At 49.5% G+C, this 17,923-nt stretch overlaps 6 protein-coding genes across 6 annotated transcripts; 2 read left to right on the top strand and 4 right to left on the bottom strand.

Moving 5' to 3' along the window:
• Nucleotides 1-402: 402 nt before the first annotated feature.
• On the top strand, nucleotides 403-2,479 carry PSV08DRAFT_410917 (uncharacterized protein; the record flags this gene model as incomplete). The annotated part of the gene is made up of 8 exons (XM_014227866.2): nucleotides 403-620; nucleotides 1,176-1,244; nucleotides 1,294-1,433; nucleotides 1,515-1,636; nucleotides 1,716-1,770; nucleotides 1,933-2,222; nucleotides 2,265-2,387; nucleotides 2,462-2,479. Exons 1-8 carry the CDS (start codon nucleotides 463-465, stop codon nucleotides 2,477-2,479), a joined length of 975 nt encoding a protein of 324 aa, XP_014083341.2. The 5' UTR covers nucleotides 403-462.
• A 143-nt stretch (nucleotides 2,480-2,622) lies between these two features.
• PSV08DRAFT_372489 (Alpha/beta hydrolase fold-1) lies at nucleotides 2,623-3,471 on the bottom strand (the record flags this gene model as incomplete). Its single annotated transcript, XM_014227867.1, has 3 exons — nucleotides 2,623-2,946; nucleotides 2,997-3,169; nucleotides 3,225-3,471. The coding sequence occupies 3 exons, from the start codon at nucleotides 3,469-3,471 to the stop codon at nucleotides 2,623-2,625; spliced, it is 744 nt and encodes a 247-aa protein (XP_014083342.1).
• Nucleotides 3,472-4,078: 607 nt separating this feature from the next.
• On the top strand, nucleotides 4,079-5,775 carry PSV08DRAFT_377478 (uncharacterized protein; the record flags this gene model as incomplete). The annotated part of the gene is made up of 3 exons (XM_014227868.1): nucleotides 4,079-4,097; nucleotides 4,484-4,516; nucleotides 4,577-5,775. The coding sequence occupies 3 exons, from the start codon at nucleotides 4,079-4,081 to the stop codon at nucleotides 5,773-5,775; spliced, it is 1,251 nt and encodes a 416-aa protein (XP_014083343.1).
• Nucleotides 5,776-6,452: 677 nt separating this feature from the next.
• PSV08DRAFT_226562 (uncharacterized protein) lies at nucleotides 6,453-8,660 on the bottom strand (the record flags this gene model as incomplete). Its single annotated transcript, XM_014227869.1, has 2 exons — nucleotides 6,453-8,262; nucleotides 8,314-8,660. The coding sequence occupies 2 exons, from the start codon at nucleotides 8,658-8,660 to the stop codon at nucleotides 6,453-6,455; spliced, it is 2,157 nt and encodes a 718-aa protein (XP_014083344.1).
• Nucleotides 8,661-11,382: 2,722 nt separating this feature from the next.
• Nucleotides 11,383-13,266, bottom strand: PSV08DRAFT_410915 (uncharacterized protein; the record flags this gene model as incomplete). Its single annotated transcript, XM_066093875.1, has 7 exons — nucleotides 11,383-11,567; nucleotides 11,640-11,846; nucleotides 11,908-12,411; nucleotides 12,465-12,548; nucleotides 12,614-13,079; nucleotides 13,124-13,205; nucleotides 13,253-13,266. The coding sequence occupies 7 exons, from the start codon at nucleotides 13,264-13,266 to the stop codon at nucleotides 11,383-11,385; spliced, it is 1,542 nt and encodes a 513-aa protein (XP_065948786.1).
• Nucleotides 13,267-14,863: 1,597 nt separating this feature from the next.
• Nucleotides 14,864-17,222, bottom strand: PSV08DRAFT_5917 (protein-tyrosine phosphatase-like protein). The gene is made up of 4 exons (XM_014227873.2): nucleotides 17,025-17,222; nucleotides 16,636-16,957; nucleotides 16,357-16,585; nucleotides 14,864-16,309 (listed from the first exon to the last, which is right to left on the bottom strand). Exons 1-4 carry the CDS (start codon nucleotides 17,094-17,096, stop codon nucleotides 15,043-15,045), a joined length of 1,890 nt encoding a protein of 629 aa, XP_014083348.1. The 5' UTR covers nucleotides 17,097-17,222; the 3' UTR covers nucleotides 14,864-15,042.
• Between the last annotated feature and the right edge of the window lie 701 nt (nucleotides 17,223-17,923).

Raw genomic sequence — 17,923 nt, 5'->3', positions numbered from 1 at the left:
GTGCCAAGCCCCGGATATCGATACGTAGCATCACGTGAGCCCTCTTGAATTTCGACAAGTCCGCGAAATGTCCTAAGACTCCATAATAACACTCAATTAGTTTTTTATTATTCTGAAGCATACGGTCATAGTTTCTTGACATGCAGCAGAATCCGTGCGATCCGTCAAAACTCACGGTGCTGTGTTCAGGTATATTTGTGGTGTTGTCTCTCGGTTACTACTACTGTTTACGGAAACCGCGACTCTGTCGCAGCGCCCCTCACCACAACAGCCCCTAGCAACCATTAATGGTCATGATTCATGCTAAATCCAGCTGCTAAGCTTCATCATAGCGCGCTGTTTTAACCGTCGCTGTCTTAAAATGGGCTGCCGCCAGCAAAGGGGCCTTACGCCCCTTCCCCTGACGCCATCTCTACTCTCAACACAATCACTGCGCAGTCTTCTTGAATCTTCCTGCTCACTATGGCGCCTACAAAGAGAAAGAAAGTCGACGTCGAGCACTTACGTTCTCTTGCGCAGCAAGAACAAGAGCCTACCCCGCTGACAAAAGAGGAGATTAAAGCCACAATGATCCCCTCTAGCTACAAGCAATACGAGTACATTATGACTCTTTGGTCAGAGTGAATCAACAATTCAGAAGGTTTTGTAGGTTTCTTAACAGCTTAGGTTTACTGAATCCATTCTCAACGAACCCGCAAAACTTACGTTCAGCACTAACTGTGTATCACCTATAGTTGTTTCTTCGCTAGTTCGCCGAAACCAGAACTAGTCAGCTTAAGGAGAATGTCACTGATACAACTATCTGAAATCGTCTTACGGCGCTTAAACGACTCGTAAGGCTACATACTAGTCACAAATATAATCTAGCTGAGAACAAAGCACTTGCCAATTTTATTGTAAATAACCTCGTACTCAGCAAAAAGGTAGCTACCTGTGCTTATAATAAGCCTGTAGTCCCTCTGTTGGTTGCTGAAGATTTAATACGATTTATCTAGGTGTGTAATGAATATTAGTTTCCGCATCCTCGCGCACGCCTCCAGCTAGCCTTCTCTATTATTATTATAACGCTCTTAGGAAGTCGTCTGAGGGAGTTTATTGAATTAGGCTCTTAGAAACATAACTAGTAATAAAGGTCTTTAAGACGGCGATATAGATCTTATACGTTACTAGAATAGCATATATATTAGTTTCCTTCGTCTACGATTGCGTAATCGGAGCGGACACCAGAACAACAGGAAACACTCGTAAGGAAAACTTCCAAGAATCTTACAACCTCAATTCTAAGACAAACAGACCTGTCATGCTCCTATATAAGGAAGCCGCCATGCGTTCTATGTGTCCAGTCACGCACTTTCTAGCATTGGCACTAGCAGACGGAGTGTTCCAAGACTGTGCCAATCTTCAAGAAATCGAAGCAAAGGAGCTGCCAGCAGGTAGCTTGATGTACAAATATCGATACAAGCCAGAAGCGGTACCGAAGCCTATCCTTTAGACTATATATAACAACGGCATAGTCTTAGACGACAATATCCTTCTTTACGGTTGCTTTAACAATATGCTTAAGGGAATTGGGCAACGGGATAGTTATAAAGAGAGGCTAAGTGCGTATTGCTTTCGTCGAGTATATGCTAGAGCGGTGGAGAGTAAGTAGTATAGTATACTTTGATACTTTGTTGCAAGCTAATAGAGCATTAGGAATGGCAACTCTAGCTTAGAGAAGATTGCTGATGGGCTATTCTAACGACGAAATGGCTATGTATTATATCTCTGGTATAGTTGGGATTGATAGCTAATTAATGGTCCATGGACGTGAGTAGAAAAAATAACTTATTGAGGAAAACTATCCCATAATGGCTAAAAGAAACCTTCTTACACCAATGTTACCTAACTCCTAGTTAACTAATCGTTGAAACCCCCTAGAAGCTTAAGAAGTCAAGAAAGCTGCGGTAATGGTGACTTTGTCGGACCGCACCCCAAAGCAAGAATATGCTTCTCGAAGGCAATCGCGATCCATCGCATATCGCAAGCAACACGAAGCCTTTTTCAAAGGCGAGAGGTTCGACTCTCCGTATACAACAGCACCACCAGCTTCCACACCAAGGTCAAAGAAACCCTTACGTTACCCATCACGATATCTGAAGGCTTTATGGAAGTTTGAACATGAATGGAAAGCTATCTCGAGGCTGCTGTACCCTGGATGCGATGGAGTAGCTGAAGATGCAGTTAGCCTTGATAGAACCTCAAATCTTGAGCTCCCACTCTAGGATATATTCAAGCCAATGGTTGCTATGGCAAATCTAAAGAAGAAGCGCTACAGGGTTCCTCAAGAGTTTCACATGCCCGTTTGCCAGCTGCGATTCACCAAGGTCGTTTCAACGCCCTACTGCGTAAGGCGAGTCGACTATGTGAGATAGCAGAAGCCGATGTATACATGTCAATTCGTATCAATGGGCGTATGTAGATACACTGCCATCTTTAGCACCTGTTGGATGCACACAGGCGACGCAAGGCTGAAGCATAATCTGCTGTGACTTACAAGGCTGAAGATTCTTAAGAACTTTGCGTCTAACCCCCCCCCCCCCCCCCCCCCCCCCCCCCCGTGTCACGCAAATCCCTATATAACTATCTACTTTCCCCCAGCACGGCTTTGATTCCTTTGACAAGTTGATCTGGAACAGAAAGAAATGGACTATGACTTCCAGTATTTCTCTGAATCGTAGCTCCTATAGAATTGGCCATCGCCTCTTGGATTGGAGGTACGAGAAGTGTGTCGTTGTCACAAATAAAGTACGCGCAGGGGATGTGATGCCACGGCTCATACGTCGAAGCACCGCTGAAGACCCCGGCAGCAGTGTGAGTCAGAATACCGTGCCATTTCTTTTGCTCGGCCTCTGGTAGGTCGGGGAAGCCGTCTTCGGGAGTTGAATCAATGTACACCTTGGAGCCCTGCACATGTCAGAATCATTGTGTATCAGATGTACATCTCTTCAAGATACCTCGACTCTCATCCATGGAGACATCTTCCCGCCCAGCTTAGCCAAAAGGCTTTCTCCAGCCTTGAGTGCAAATGCAGTGCAGTATATGATTTCCGTGATTCCGCCTTTCTTTCCCTCGCTTGCGCGCTGCTTTGCACCGAATCCTTCGCTGGCACAAGAGCCAACGACCCCACCTGGAACCTTTAGTGAGTAAGTGGATAATGGATCATCGACTAAGCTTAGACGTACCGTAGGAGTGCAAGAAAAGAATCACGTCCTTGCCTTCTTGCTCAATCAGTCTTTCTAGAGTTTTTCGCAAAGCAGCAACATCAGTATCTAGTGTCTGGTCTGCGGGCTCGCTGCCGACTGAAGGGTTGTTGACAGCAACAGTCTCATATCCCTCTTCGGCGAGCATATGGCGCAGCGGACCAAAACAGTCAGACGGCATCCATGCACCGGGCACCAATAGAATTGTCGGCTTGGAAGTAATTGCCATTGTTCCAAGAGTGAAGCGGGATATAATGGAGGTGGAAACAATGTTGGATGAATCCTAGACTTAGCACTGTAGGAATACATGTTAAGATGACTTGCCGGACCCCCTAGTCCAATTCACATTCCGACACGGAAGACCCGGCATCCGACACGGTCCTACCACCCAAGCAGGTTAGCATAGATCATAAGGGAGCAGGAAAGAGAAAACTCCAACTAATCGAGACAATGCACCTGCATATCTGCTGATCTATCGGATGGCGTCCATGGCGACACGTGGGAAGCCCCTCAAGCGTACAAGTATTTGAAAGCCTTGGTCAAAGAATTCGACAAACTACACTATGCACAGTCTTGAAAGCAATTCTGACGCTCCGTTGACTGGCTCAAAGTTCTTGAGGGTTGAAATTCGCCAAGCAAACAACATTACGAACAAGCTTTGACCGCCATCAAGTAGTATAGGTTTCGTTCTCAAAGCATGGACCACGCAATTGAGTTTTCGGATGCTGGGTCGGCTTATGTGAATGATGAAGTAATGGTCCCGTTGCAAGTCATGTGCAAGCCCCAAGCAAGACAAATGAGACACTGCGTCTTGTTAAATGCAAAAAAGTTACCGCATGAGCTCTCAAACCAGCTGTATGTCAGAGTGCAAAAATTTGGGGTTCATAATTATGCTAGGTATTGCATGTCTACAATGCAGGTGACGCTGAAGGACCGAGGTCGTCAAGGACTGCCCTGATTTCACTGGCCCTAGGACCGGGTTTTTCCACCCTTAGTGTTCGGGTAGCCTCCTGGCTCATATCGGGTACCGGGCTGCACCGCCATAGTAAACAAGCTAGTTAGACGACTCCTTGGGGATATAGCCGTCCCCGCAATTGTGCGAAGGCGAACGTACGAGTTCTCTTAATCATACCGGCACGGAGTAGACTCCTGCAGTCGGACTCTCGACTTGAAAATTGGCCCCGCACCATATTTCGGATGCATACTACCATACATCGCGTAGCTAATAAGTGATTGAAAAGCAACGACGGAGTACGAATTTATCATCGTTGGCAGTGAGTTGATCACACTAAGGAAGTTTACCAAGCATCAGGTTGTCTAACATATACCTGCAGGTGGCCCTGCTGGGTGTGCATTAGCTTCAAAGCTTGCCAGGACAAACAGCCGTCCAAAGGTCCTTTTAATCGAGGCTGGCAAAGACTATCCTGTGAAGAATATTCCACATGGACAACGCTGGGGGGCTTTCCAAAACCCCGAGATTAACTGCGGCTACAAGACGGTTCCGCAGGAACAGTGTTATGGCCGGCAGATCGACTATTCTCGTGGAATGTGTCTCGGAGGCTCCACCGCCATCAACTTTGCCACCTACAGTATTGGCTGCCGTGACGACTTCGAGGAATGGGCAGACATTGTAGGCGACGATCATTTCGGCTGGGACAATATGAAGAGGCGATTCAAGGATTTGGAGACCTTACACGATGCTGTCCCAGCCGATATGAACGGTAGAAAGTATGCGGCACCAAACCTCGCCAATCACGGATCATCTAGTCCTCTTCATGTCGGATTTGTGAGTGAGTGGGAGCGGGACCTTCCGTCAATGATGGAAGCGTTTGTGCAAGCTGGCTACGATATCAACCCAGATCACAACTCCGGTCACCCCCTAGGAATCTCTATTTCCATCAAAACTGTCCGAAAAGGAGTCGTATCATCGGCCGAAGACTTGATATTGAACGCCCCTGAGAATCTTACCGTGAAAGTGAATTCTCCTGTTCAGAGGCTCCTGTACGACCAGAAGCGAGTGATTGGAGTGGAGAGTAACGGGCAACGCTGTGAGTCCTTTCATATGCGGTGCAACGACGAGAAACCAAGGAAACTTGCAGACCTGGCCTCGAAAGAGATGATGCTGAGTGCGGGTGCCCCCAATACTCCCCAGATCCTGATGCATTCTGGGATAGGCCCCGCAACCCAACTTGCAAAATTCGGCATACCGATTGTCCTTGAAAACAACGCTGTAGGACAGGGCTTACGAGATCACTCTTTCTTCAGCATAGTGCTCAAGCGAAAGGAGGGTAGTACTGACCGCAAGAGCTTTTATGGAGATCAGAAAGCCATGGAAGCCGCCCAAAAGCAATGGGAAACAGAGCGTACTGGACCCTGGACAGTTTTTGGTTACGAATCAGCTATTGGTCGGTTCAAGTCGGACGAAATCATGCAGTCTGACGAATTCAAAGCCCTGCCATCAACCGAACGCGCATTTTTGAAAAGAGAAACAGTGCCACATTTCGAGGCACTCGTTAACGCTCCGATCCACTGATTCATGGAAGATTTTCCTTCAGATCACCCAGATTGTGTCACTCTCAATGGATTCCTATTCAATGCTCAAAGTCGAGGCCAGGTAACCTTGCAATCCTCAGACCCCAGTGTTCCGCTGTTGTTTGACCCCAAAGTCTTGGATCATCCATTCGATCGTCGGATGGCCATCATAACTCTTCGCAGTCTACTGAGGGTCGCGAATCACCCCAACTTCAAGAAAGATACAATCGGCGTACTAACGGGCCTAGTGTCCGAGTCAGATGAGGATCTTCTAGAGTATTGTAAGCGCAGCGTGGTATCCACGTGGCACATGTGCGGGACCGCGAAGATGGGGGCAAAGCAGGATGGAATATCGGTGGTTGGACCAGATTTCAGCGTCTGAGGATTGAGCGGTTTGAGTATTGCAGACTTGAGCATTACTCCTATCCTGCCTAACTGCCATGCGCAAAGTACGGGTTATGCGATTGGGATGACTTGCGCTGAGAGATTGATCAAAGACTATGATTTGGACAAATCTCAGAGATGTGCTCGTGCACAAAGCCGACTTTGAGCTGCGCTCGCAAACTAGGTCTGTATAGCCCACTTGATTAAATATTTGCTGTAACGTATATCATTGCCAATGTCATTCAGTGCTGAAGCTGAAGCCCCCAGATTATGTGCTCAACATTGGATTCAACATCACTCACGAGGAAATTGGTGTGCTGTATATGCTATGTCGATAAGTGTGTCAAGTGTATCAAAGGTAACAAGCGGGGGAAAACTGGTACCATGAGATGTAAAAAGGCTGTCGCCGGGAGGGAAGAGGAGGTCGTAGGGGTCTGGTGCAATTGTTGGAGCGGATTGAGCCTTTTGATCCCCTATAGAAAATTGCGGAGCATCCAGGAGCGATATTGTAGGGTCGTTTGATACCACAAAATCGTAATCGCTGCCGAACAGATCGCTGATGGTACTGCTCTCTTCGCCCTTGGGAAATGGGAAGGAGGCTGCGTCAATATTCAGCGTCTCGGGCTCTTCCAGACTCCCAAAGTACGAAGCAACGAGCTGGCCTTGGCGATCAAAGCTTTTCTGTTCTCTCTTCTCGATGTAGGAATTGCAACATTGCTGCAAACGTTCGTTGATGATCACATTACAGTTTGCTAGTGGGTCATGAGTGCGGAACAGGACAAGGATAGACCGAGCCGCTTCCAGGTATCGACTTATCCGCACCTGGCGATCAAAATCCAGGAATACGGATAGAGCAAGAACCAAAGATGCTGTATGAACCAAATTGACCACAAATGGGAGCCTTTTTGGCAGCCTTTTGACGCTTGTCAACTTCTGGAAAAGTTCGATGAGATGTATCGCTGAGGCAACGCAGGCAGATATCATGAGATTGGCTGCAGGTGGTGGCGGGGACGCGGGGACAGACGATGTCTCGGCCGCAGAAGCAACTGAGGAGGCAAAGTCGACCAGGAACGGGCGAGATAACAAAATGATTGACCAATAGTAACCAGACTTGATGAATAAGAGGCTCAAGTTTAGCCTTTTGTGGCCACTGGTGCCAATGAAGTCAGTGACGGGAATCTCATCGTGCTTCAAGCCCTCGCGGAGACGAGTTGTCCATTCTCGCTGATAGTTACTGATCTTTTGTAACGTGTCGCTCGAAACCAGTTGCGCCGAGTAGACGACGTCGACAATCTCTTGAAAGATGCGACACAAAGCAGAGCACGAGGAATAATAGTTGCTGACTATTGCTTCATACGTTTGGCGGCTTGCTGGTTTCCTTCCCAAAGTTACGCTGATGTAACCGTCCAGAACATGCACCGCCTTCCACAGTTTGTGGCGGATCCTCTGCTGATGGGTAGGAAACGAGGCTGCGACATCATCATGGTGGATCCCCAATGCATACGCGGCGCGAGCCGCAAGGCCAGTGTACATGAATGCGGCATCACGTCGAGCAGCGGCGAGAAGGAATGTTGCAATCAACATGTAGGATTGAACAGCCGTAACGCTTGGCTCCTCGGAATAGTGGCAGGCTACAAGATAGCGGCCGTAGGCAAAGTACTTGTCGGCAAGAGAGTCCTTGTCGGTAGGATCGGCTTGTGCAGCGATGGCGAAGATGAGAAAGTAAATGGTATCCTGGTCGAGATGCTGCTTACAGCCCACTGGTGCTGTGGTCCAAGCTGCAAGAGGCTGTACCAGGTCCTTTTCGTCGAACAGGTTGAGGAAGCTTGTGGTAACCCAGAGGAAATTTTTGATGAGGCTCTTTGCCTCATCCAGGCTTGGTTTCGGGGGCCCCTCTTGTGTCAAATAATCCATCCATCGCGCAGGACCTTGTGGAATGGGGTCGGACATGTCATGTTGGAGAGGGTTGTTGACCAAGTCGCAATCGCCGACGACGTCCTGAGCAAGACGTCGAATATCCTGGAGGAGGGTGGAATCGGCCGTATCGCCCAGATAGATGAGTTCACCAGCTGCACTTCGGAGTGTGCGTGTGTAGTTGGTGTCTCTTCTAGCATCCGAGGGCCCAGTGGCGTGGGTGTGACTGGTGGCAGGGGACAATGGCAGCGGCGGTTCCCCGTCTTGTTGCAGGTCGACGCCGACGCCGATCCTCTTCCTGTTGCTGTTGCTGTTGCTCGTATCACTGTTGGTGCTATTGCTACTGCTGTTGCTCCGTTTCCTGCGGTTTTGGGGCGGAGTGTGGCTTCGACTGCGACTGCGACTGCAACTCGTCGCAGCTGGGACGACGGCTTCGCCCGTGAACATGCGACACGACGCTGCGACACGCCGCTGCAGGCAGCGTGTGCACGGCACCTGGCCCGAGCATTTCTCCTTGCGGCGGGCGCAGTTGGCGCACGCTCGAAGACATCGCTGGCGGTCGCTGTCTTTCACGGGCTTGGTGGGCATTGTTGCTATTGTTGCAGCTCGAAACAAAACAAAAGACACCTAGGTACTATGCATACGTACATGCATGGGACAAAGATAAGGTTCAAGTAGGGATCACCAAGGGCCGTACTACTAGCCGCCGAATTGTGGGGAAATTCCCCGCGCGGGATCCGCAGCATCCGATCTCGAAGCAATCTCCATGATTCACCACCCTATGCATGAAACTACGGGGACTCGCAAATACCTCGTTACTTGGCGTCGATGATGTCGCCCTTTCTGGACCTCCAAAGGACGTTTGGAGCACTTTGGCCATTTTGGTGAGGTATGGCCCATGCTGACTCCCAGTCATTTCTTCCACGGGCTGTCACCCTACCCCTTTTAGGGTTCGAGAAAAAAGGACATTGGAAGAAGAATGAAAACGGTCAAAGAGTTACAATCAATTCTTGTTGGCTGCGACTCAGTTCGTCTCTTGTCTTCTACTGATACTTAAAAAGTTGTATTCCACCAGCCGAGTCCCAGTTGGCGCCTACCCCGATCTTGAATAGATCGTGCTGCTCAATGGCCTCCCGGTTTTCCAGCAGTTGGTCCATGCCCATAGTGAAATCAATAAACCTGCCGCTCATGAAGTCGAGCTTCCCAGTGGCCAGGAACACGCAACTGTTGCCTGGCAGTGAGATGTCATCTTTCAACATAGGTCGGATTACCTTCGACGCCCTGGCGGCCCACTCACCCTTTTCATTATCCTCCATATCAGTGAGCAGTCGAGTCAAAATGCCACCAGGGTGGATGGAAAACACACAGATGCCCTCTGCGTGTAATTCCTCGTGGATCAATTCGCCCAAGTGAGCAACAGCCATCTTCCCCACTGAATAGCTGGATGAGTTTTGGTGTTTTCCAGTGATGATCAAAGACGAAAAAATGATGACACGGCCCTCTTTCTTCTCTCGCATCATCGGCAGGACGAAACGTGTGAATAGGTAAACACCATAGACGTTGATTTCCACTCCCCTCCACCAACGCGATGGCTCACTTTCCGTGACTGCCTGCATTGGTGGAGCAACACCAGCAACACAACATAGCACGTCAATGCTGCCTCCTGCCCAAGCCGCTGCATCGGCAACAAAAGCAGACACACTGCTTTCCTTGCTTACATCCAGTGCCCTGCTGAATATCTTGATGTTTTGTCGAATGGATCTGATCATGACCTCAGTTTCTTTAAGCTCAGAGTCTTCCAGCGCGCACAGGATGAGACTCGAAGCAGATGCTTCTGCAAATGCTTTTGCCGTCGCCTGACCGATACCTACTATCGTTTAACTATCAAAACCCCAATAGCAAGAGGCGTAGCACTTACCACGACCGGCCCCGGTTATAAGGACCACTTTGCCCTTGGCGGCATCTTTGAGCTGTGTGGCTGGATTGATAGTATCTTAAACGGCATGGACTTGGCCAAACTGGATGTTAGTTGTCATGTTGTCGCTATCAGTCAGGAATGGGTCCTTGAAATCAATATTCACTTTCAGAAGTCGACCACGAGCTTGGTCATGTATGGTACTACACTAAGTTGGTATAGCTACCTAAATAGGGCTTGAGCCGGGACTGGTATCCGATGATGCCAGAGTATTTCTACACAGTAGCCAACACTCGGGTCGTTTTGATTGTCATTCCCAGCTTCGGGGCCGGACTGCTAAATTGGGAATAACATCGGGTATGGGGTACTGAAGGATTTCGGCTACCGGTCGGCTAGGGACTATCTCCACAAAAACCATGAACAAAGTGCCTATAACCAGACGGCAAAGAATGACAGACCGATCGAATAGTTGCCTGCAGCTCAGTCATATTGTTTCCACTGTTTCATCACCTCATCTCCAAGACATTCGGCAGACCTCATCATCCTGAAGGCACGGTGGTTGGCGTTAACGCCTGGGCCTCGCAGCGCCATCCCGATTTTTTCGAGAGTCCAGATGACCTTATCACTGAGCGCTGGCTGGAGAGCTCGCCGGATCAGTTGAAAAACATGGAGCGAGCTATGTTCCATTTTGGTGGTGGATCAAGGACTTTTATTAGGAAGAACTTCGGGCTTGCAACGGTTCACAAACTCGTGGGCACTCTCCTCAGAGAGTTTGACATGAAGCTTCACAACCCGGAAAAGCCCCTAGAATTGAGATGCATAGGCATTGTGACACGAAAAGGCATGTTGGTGGATTTGGAAGAGCGTAAGCCCAGCAAGAGGTCTTAATTGTATCTAGGTACACGTGGATCATTTTAGCAATGATTAAGTATCTGAATTCGTTCTTCCTTTAGCATCGATCAGTTGTCTTTACTGTTCTCTTTAGTATTCAAAGTCATCTTCATATTGTGCGATTGCAGAAATGAAATTTGTATGTTCGAGGTATGAATGATGAAAGTGCACATTACTTCTTCCGGCTGTTCTCTCCCGGGTTTTCCGTCAGGCAGCACTGTTAGTTTTTACGGCTCTCTTCACTTTTCAGTTATGGAATATAATCTACAGAACATCTAGCCACATCTTTTCTACATTGCAAGCTGGATGATAGGACTTGGTTGTGTTTGATAATCAAATAGATTCCTGTACTCTAGTTCATAGAAGCTTCGTTGTCACGCTTTCAATCAAGATGTCTTTGCAAATTCATCGACGTCAGTGAACAGACATTCAAAGAACAAAATAATGAAAACATTTGTTTGGCAATTTGTAAACTGGCTATGTATAGCTCCCTCCTATCTCAAATTACGATGCGTGCAACCATGGGATGTTTTCTGACGTAATTCCATCGCTCGAAATACCATTACCAAAGCTGGCATACCTTTGCTCTGGATCTTCAAAAGTGAGATCATAATCTTCCCATCTGACAACCTTGGTAGCCTGAGCATAATGCAGATGGGTTCCTGGCCATGGCACCGCGACTTTACCATCTGGAAGTTTCCCTTAAGCAAACCGTGATCAGTATAACAAGCAGGTATGAATTGGCAGGTTCATGGACTTACACCAAGATTTACATTCGGCGCTGAAGATTGTCTTCAATGCATTTGACTGCACCCATTTGTTGAGCTCAGTTTGCGAGGACTCTTTGATACAGACTGATTTAAGCTTGTCTGTTTGGATACGATCAATGACGCGCAGAATGTAATCGCTTGCCAACTCGTATCCAGGAGGTGCTGAGCCGAGGACCGGAAAGTTTGGAAATGAGAAGCCTGCACTCTGCATCAATTTTTGACTCGATCAAAAATAGTTTTGGTTAGATACGATACTCACCGAAGAAGTTGGGGAATCGCGCAACAGAGAGGCCTAGATAACTTTCGGTTAAGTCTAGGTTGCCAAAGTTTTCGTCAAGGTTGTATCCATCGCGTCCGATGATGGGAAATCGAGGCTTGTACGTCGTGTCAAAACCTGTAGCACAGATGATAACGTCGACTTCAGTAGTCTCTCCATCTTGCGTGACAATACCGTGCTCGCTAAAGCGTACAATGGGAGAAGTAATCACCTCCACGTTGGGCTGTTGTAGAGCTTTGAGGTAGTGATCACCTGGCGAAAAGCGCCTACATCCAATCTCAAATTTTGGAATCAACACATCCAAGAGCTTCTTATCGGTGACCATCTTTTCCATGTGTTCAAGCGTCATGTCCCGAAGGATTTTTCGGAAAGGACTACCATTGAAGAGTCCACGGAATCCACTGGCTAGTCTTAACTCAAGTTCTTTCCGGTACTCGTAATAGTACTGCGGATCACTGGCGAAGCGCTCCACGTCTTCAGGTGGGACTTTGGGTCAAAGTTAGTCACTCTTTTATACAAAATCGTGGACAAGGACGAACATTCAGACTGAACTTTTCCGTCAGAAAAAATATGCGGAATCATCCATGTAGCCGTTCGCATGTAATTATAAACCTTCTCAACAGCTGTACCCCCCCTTACGGCATTAGTCAAGTCTCCTGCTTTATTGAGTCAGGAGGCAGGTACTGACACGGTTGTATAGCAGGAACACACTGCACAGCGCTGGCACTGTTTCCAATGACGGCGACTTTCTTCCCGGACAGGTCAACCGATTCATCCCAAGCAGCTGTGTGCATGATCTTGCCCTTGAAAACATCGCGTCCTTCGATTTCTGGCCACTTCCAGTTATTCAAGACTCCTCCACCATACACAAAAATGTCACATTCTTTTTTAATGAGCTTTGGTTGACTGAGATCGGTGCCATCCTCAATAACCAAGGCCCAAGTGGACGAGCTTTCTTGCCAACTTGCTTCAACAACTTTGTGATTAAAATGCATGTACTGGCGGAGCCCATGTTTTTCCGTGACATGCTCAAGATATTGTTGAATTTCGGATGATGGGGAATAGAACTTTGTCCATCGCGGGTTGGTCTCCCATGAGAAATGATATGTATGAGAGGGAACATCACACGCGCATCTAATCGTAACGTTATTAATCTCTCTTGCCCTGGGTATCTGTTCTCGTACCAAGTGCCGCCAACCTTCGGGTTCTTCTCATATAGGTCAAGTTCGAAATTGGTCAGTCTTGTTTTCACGTCGTGTGCAAATTGGATTCCGGCAAGCCTGATAAAATGTTAAGGTTTTTTCAAGTTGCAGATTTTCTACCTTACCCGCATCCAATCATCACAATCCGTAGATGCTTTGGGACGAATGATGTTCCTATCCCTTGACTTGCTGCCTCGTCCACTTGATTGCGGAAGGGATTTGCTTCCGGAATGGAACCCATGGTGGAAAAGATGTTGTTTTGATGTTATTTAGATAGTTTTGATTCTGTTGTTGCAAGTCTGCTGAGGCATGAAGGACCTATATCCTAAAATACTGATATGAAATTTGCCACACCTGACTGCCGGCTCGTTATCCAGGCACATGAACACTCGGAATACGCTGTGTGTGAATTGAGAGGGTGAAGGGTGCGAAGAACCCGGTATCCGATCAACTAGTAACTAGTTGCAACGTCCGACACCCGATATCTCTATACAGGGCCGAGGTTGTTTAGTAACACAACTTCCGAAAAAAACAAAAAAACGAACACGTTGATTCACACTTCTCTGCTTGCACAAGCATTCCATTTCTCAGTCAAAAAATCATTCTTCAAGTTGCAAAAATGACACCGACGCCCACCATAGACGTTTTGGACCGTATCTCAACGTGATCAACAACGAGCTGCGTAAAACTCCTTCTTCTCGAAATGGAATAAATCCTGCGACTGGAGAGAATAACTCCGATGTACCAGTCTCAAGGCCGGAGGACGTAGATGCTGCCGTCGCGGCGGGTAAAAATGCTTTCAAGCATTGGTCTCAAACCTCACTTGCCAAGCGCAAGTAGCGGCTGATAGAGTTTTGTGGCGCATTGGCAAAGCATTCAGATCAGTTTTCAGAGCTTTTAACAAGGGAACAAGGAAGGTAGGGTCTCCACATCCCACATCTATCCACCTTGAGACCCCCCTCAAAAAAAAATCGGCAAAGACCCTGCCCGTCCCACATACCAAAAACAATAGATTCGATTGGTGGCTCTCCAAACTCACATGAAGTAGGAATTCCAAGTGCAGCATGGATACATTTACAACATACCACACAAGGTAGCTTCATGGCAAATAAGGTCGGTTGGCGCAATGGTAGCGCGTGGCCCTCCTATGCTAGCATCTACATCGAGCAGAGCAAGGCAAAGTAAAGGCCAAGGTTGCGGGTTCGAGTCCCGTGCTGATCGGACATGAGACGGGAACACCCTGTACTCCTGGTTGAACTTGAGATGGGTGGACGTGGTGAAGAACATGGATTTTTTTGGAAAGTGGATACACATGTCACGTGCGCTCTCCCTGAACATCATGAGAAGGCTTGACTGGGGTACGAAAATACTTTTGAACACATAACTTATCAATCACATCACCACTCAGAAATCAACACAATGTTTTGAAACGAAGAAGTCTGGAATTACGCTCATCATGAAACTCATACACGTCATGAACATATCCGCAGCTAAATGAAGTGCGAAAAGGGACAAGACTACTAGTAAAGCCAGGCACACAAACTCCGCCCCCACCATAGGTGACGAGACAGTAGAAAAAAACGTGGAAAAGTTGGGAAGAAAAAAGAATAACAAGAAAAGAAGAAATCGACGCACTCCATGCGCCGGCCCCGACTAAGTATCAAGCAGAGATATCCCAAAAGGCCAATATGCTCATATTGGCAATCCCCAAAAAACGCCGGACCCCGATAATATGTATAAAGACATTTGCAGCGCCAAAAGCCAGGCAGGCATGCTGGATGGACGATGACTTGACTCGGACAGGAGAAAATCGAAGCGAGCACAATCGTGATAAATGTAGTGTCCTGTGGCGCCATGCTAGAACTCCGTTGCGATGGAGATGGAGACTAAGAAGTGGAAAATCCAGAAACGTTCATCATGCTTTGGTTCGTGAGATGGCGTTGCCGACGCTGCCAACGCGACCGCTGGTTTTTCGTACACCGGCCTTTCCGTCGGTGCTTCGCCGTGAAGGGCTTGATCGCACCTTGGTCATGCTGATGCTGCCATTGCCGCTCTTCTCCTTTGGTGTCTTTGGCCGCGCGCCGGTTGGTGCGGTGTTTTCGAGATCGCTCTCTTCGCCGTAGCCAAAAGAGGTGTGCGTTACCGAGGTCTGGATGACCGACGTGGTGCTGAAAGCACGGCGTTGTTTATCCTTGAGGGTAGGCGAGCGCTGGGGCGAACGCGACGATGTCCGTCGCGCAATCTGGCGAAGGTGGAACTCCTCGTCAGACTCGCCGTCGAAGCGTGTGATCTCTGCCCTCACCTCTGTGTGCGACTTTGTGAATGGCTCGTTCTCGTCAATGCGCTGGGGCGATTGCCGCGATCCGTTGCCGTAAAGCTTGCTAGTCTTTCGCGGCTGGCCAGGTGTCGGCGCAGGCAGGTTATCGTCTAGTACGCCAATGTGTCCCGAATTGCTTCGCTCGTTCGACTCAATCTCGCCCAGAGCTGCGCGCTTCTGCGATCCGTTGGGGGGAGTGAAGGTTTGTCCGTTGCTAGCAAGGCGCTGCTTGTGCGATGACTTTGTGGGTGTGGAAGGTACCATCTGAGCATACTTGGCCTTCATGGTGTCCTCGTACCACCACTCGCGGAAAGTACCCTGGTTCAGGTGCAGCCAGTGTTGTTGAGGGCCCACGACCATTCCTGGGCGCATGAATCGCATGTAGGCGATGATTTCATTGGCAGTAAAGCCGTGTTTGTAGATGAGGTATGCTCCAATGAGGCAGCCAGTTCGTCCAAGACCAGCTTTGCAGTGGACGGCGATGCCTCGCTTTTGTACAGTGATCATCTCGTGTGCAAGGTTGACAAACTTGCGAACAAGGGACAGGGGCGGGCATGTTCCGTCGTCAAAGATCATGTTCAGGTGCTGAATGCCCAGCTTGGTGAAGTACGAGGACGAGTACAGCTCCGAGTTTAACCGAACGACGAGACCGACGTTGCGCGCGCAGAAATGTGAGAGTACGTTCTTGAAAGGGCTAGGAAGGTCGGATCTTTGGATCTCGGCAATGTTGGAAGGAAGCGTCGCATACATGGGCGAGGAAGCGGGGATCTCGTGTGTGGGCTTTTGTTGTGGCGAGGCAAAGGCAAGGAAGTCGGGGGTGATCCAGTTGAAATCTCCCATGTCTACGCGCTCGTACTTTTCGTATCTGACAAGGTTAGCAGCTGTGAGCAGAAGCAACAAGGACATACGTACTCCTCCAGACTGAAGTCCTTGAGTCCGCAGAGGCCTTCTTCCTTGGCTTTCCATACACCGTAGATGACATCCTGGATGTTGAGCACATAGTCGGCCTGGCTGTAGCCGGCGTCACGGAAGGGCATGCAGGGAGGATCCATTTGTGCGATGGGTGCGAGGGCCAGGTGAGGAGGCCATGACTGGATCAGCACCATGTAGCATGCCAGGATACAAGCAGCGTTTGCGCGACCTAGGCATGTTAACTGGTGCGCAAAAGCGACAAAGATGGAGTCTTCTTACTCCTCGAGTCGGCGTTGCTCCAGAAGACGACTGCGCGGTCCTCGTTGGCGGGGTCGCCCAGGACCTCGTGCAGCTGAACGGCGAAGCGGTACAGGTGACCAATGTGAAGTGGGCCAAAGTCACCGTGGAAAGCATTGTACAAGAGCGTCTTGTCAATGCTAAAGTAGACGGGCGGGAGCACCTTGTGTGCTGGGGCTGTAGGGCCGCCATGGGCGCGCGACGACCGCTTGGAAGGCGACTGGGACTGCTTGGGGTAAGGGAATGGGGTAGACGCATCCGGGGCATACGTGTACGAGGCCAGGTAGAGACGGTCTTGGATGTACTAAGGGGCGCGGGGATCAGTATTTGGGCCAATGGCGCATTGTTTTGATGGTTGTTTTGGTGCTCACCTCGATGACCTGGCCGTAGCTGGTCGTGGACGCGCGAGGCATTTTGGAAGTCCGCTCGCGGTGCGAAGACATGAGCAGGAAGGGGCGACTCTCAACGTGCGTGCCTGTTACGGCCGAAGGAAGCGACGATGGGCGAGGGCGCACGAAGATGTCGGAGCGTCACGAGAGGCCGGCTTGGGACGAGAGCAGCAGACTCGGTGGCGCGGCGCAGCGGAGGCGGGCGGCGAGGCTGTGGCGGAGGAGAGGATGGCGGCGAGATGGCGAGAAGGCCGTCTGCTGTTCCTGCTGCGGTCTGGGTTAAGGAATAATGGTAGAGATGGCCGTGGTGCGGGAGTGGTTGCAAGTTTAAGCACATGTCGGTGTTGTTGTTGTTTACAGGCGCACGGACGGCGGCACTAGCTCCGCTCCATGGTTTCGGCACACCCGCCAACAGCATCACAACAACTCTGGACGGCCTGGCCCGAGCGCCATGACAACAAGGCACGAGCGGCCGCCCTCCCCTACTGCCCATCCGCCGCACTGCCCGTTGTTATGCTCCTGCAACATGCACCGCTGAGCTGGCCGCCCGCAGCCCCTCGCTCGAGGCCTGGGCTGCCCTCGTCTCTAAGGAAACCATCGCTGTCGGCCTTCTCCCTGCAGCCGTCGTTCCTCCTACATGGCCTCGCAGGGTCCAGTGCCACCGCCCGATTGCCATGGCTGCAGCGGTCCTGCAGCCGCACTGGTGTGGTGTGGGTAGACATGTCGTAGCATACAAGACGTACATGCCTCGTACGTACGGTATCGATAAGACGCTTACGTATTGGCCGTCCCTGAACATGCACCTTGTAAAACACAACATCACCTGACGACTGCAACTAAACTCCCCCCACGCCCCGTCAGAACAACATCCGTCTACAGAA

The sequence above is a fragment of the Bipolaris maydis genome (assembly GCF_028858645.1).
Source record: "Bipolaris maydis strain C4 unplaced genomic scaffold PSV08scaffold_10, whole genome shotgun sequence".
In the NCBI taxonomy this organism is placed as follows: Eukaryota; Fungi; Ascomycota; class Dothideomycetes; order Pleosporales; family Pleosporaceae; genus Bipolaris; species Bipolaris maydis.
This window is presented reverse-complemented; position numbering and strand designations above follow the sequence as displayed.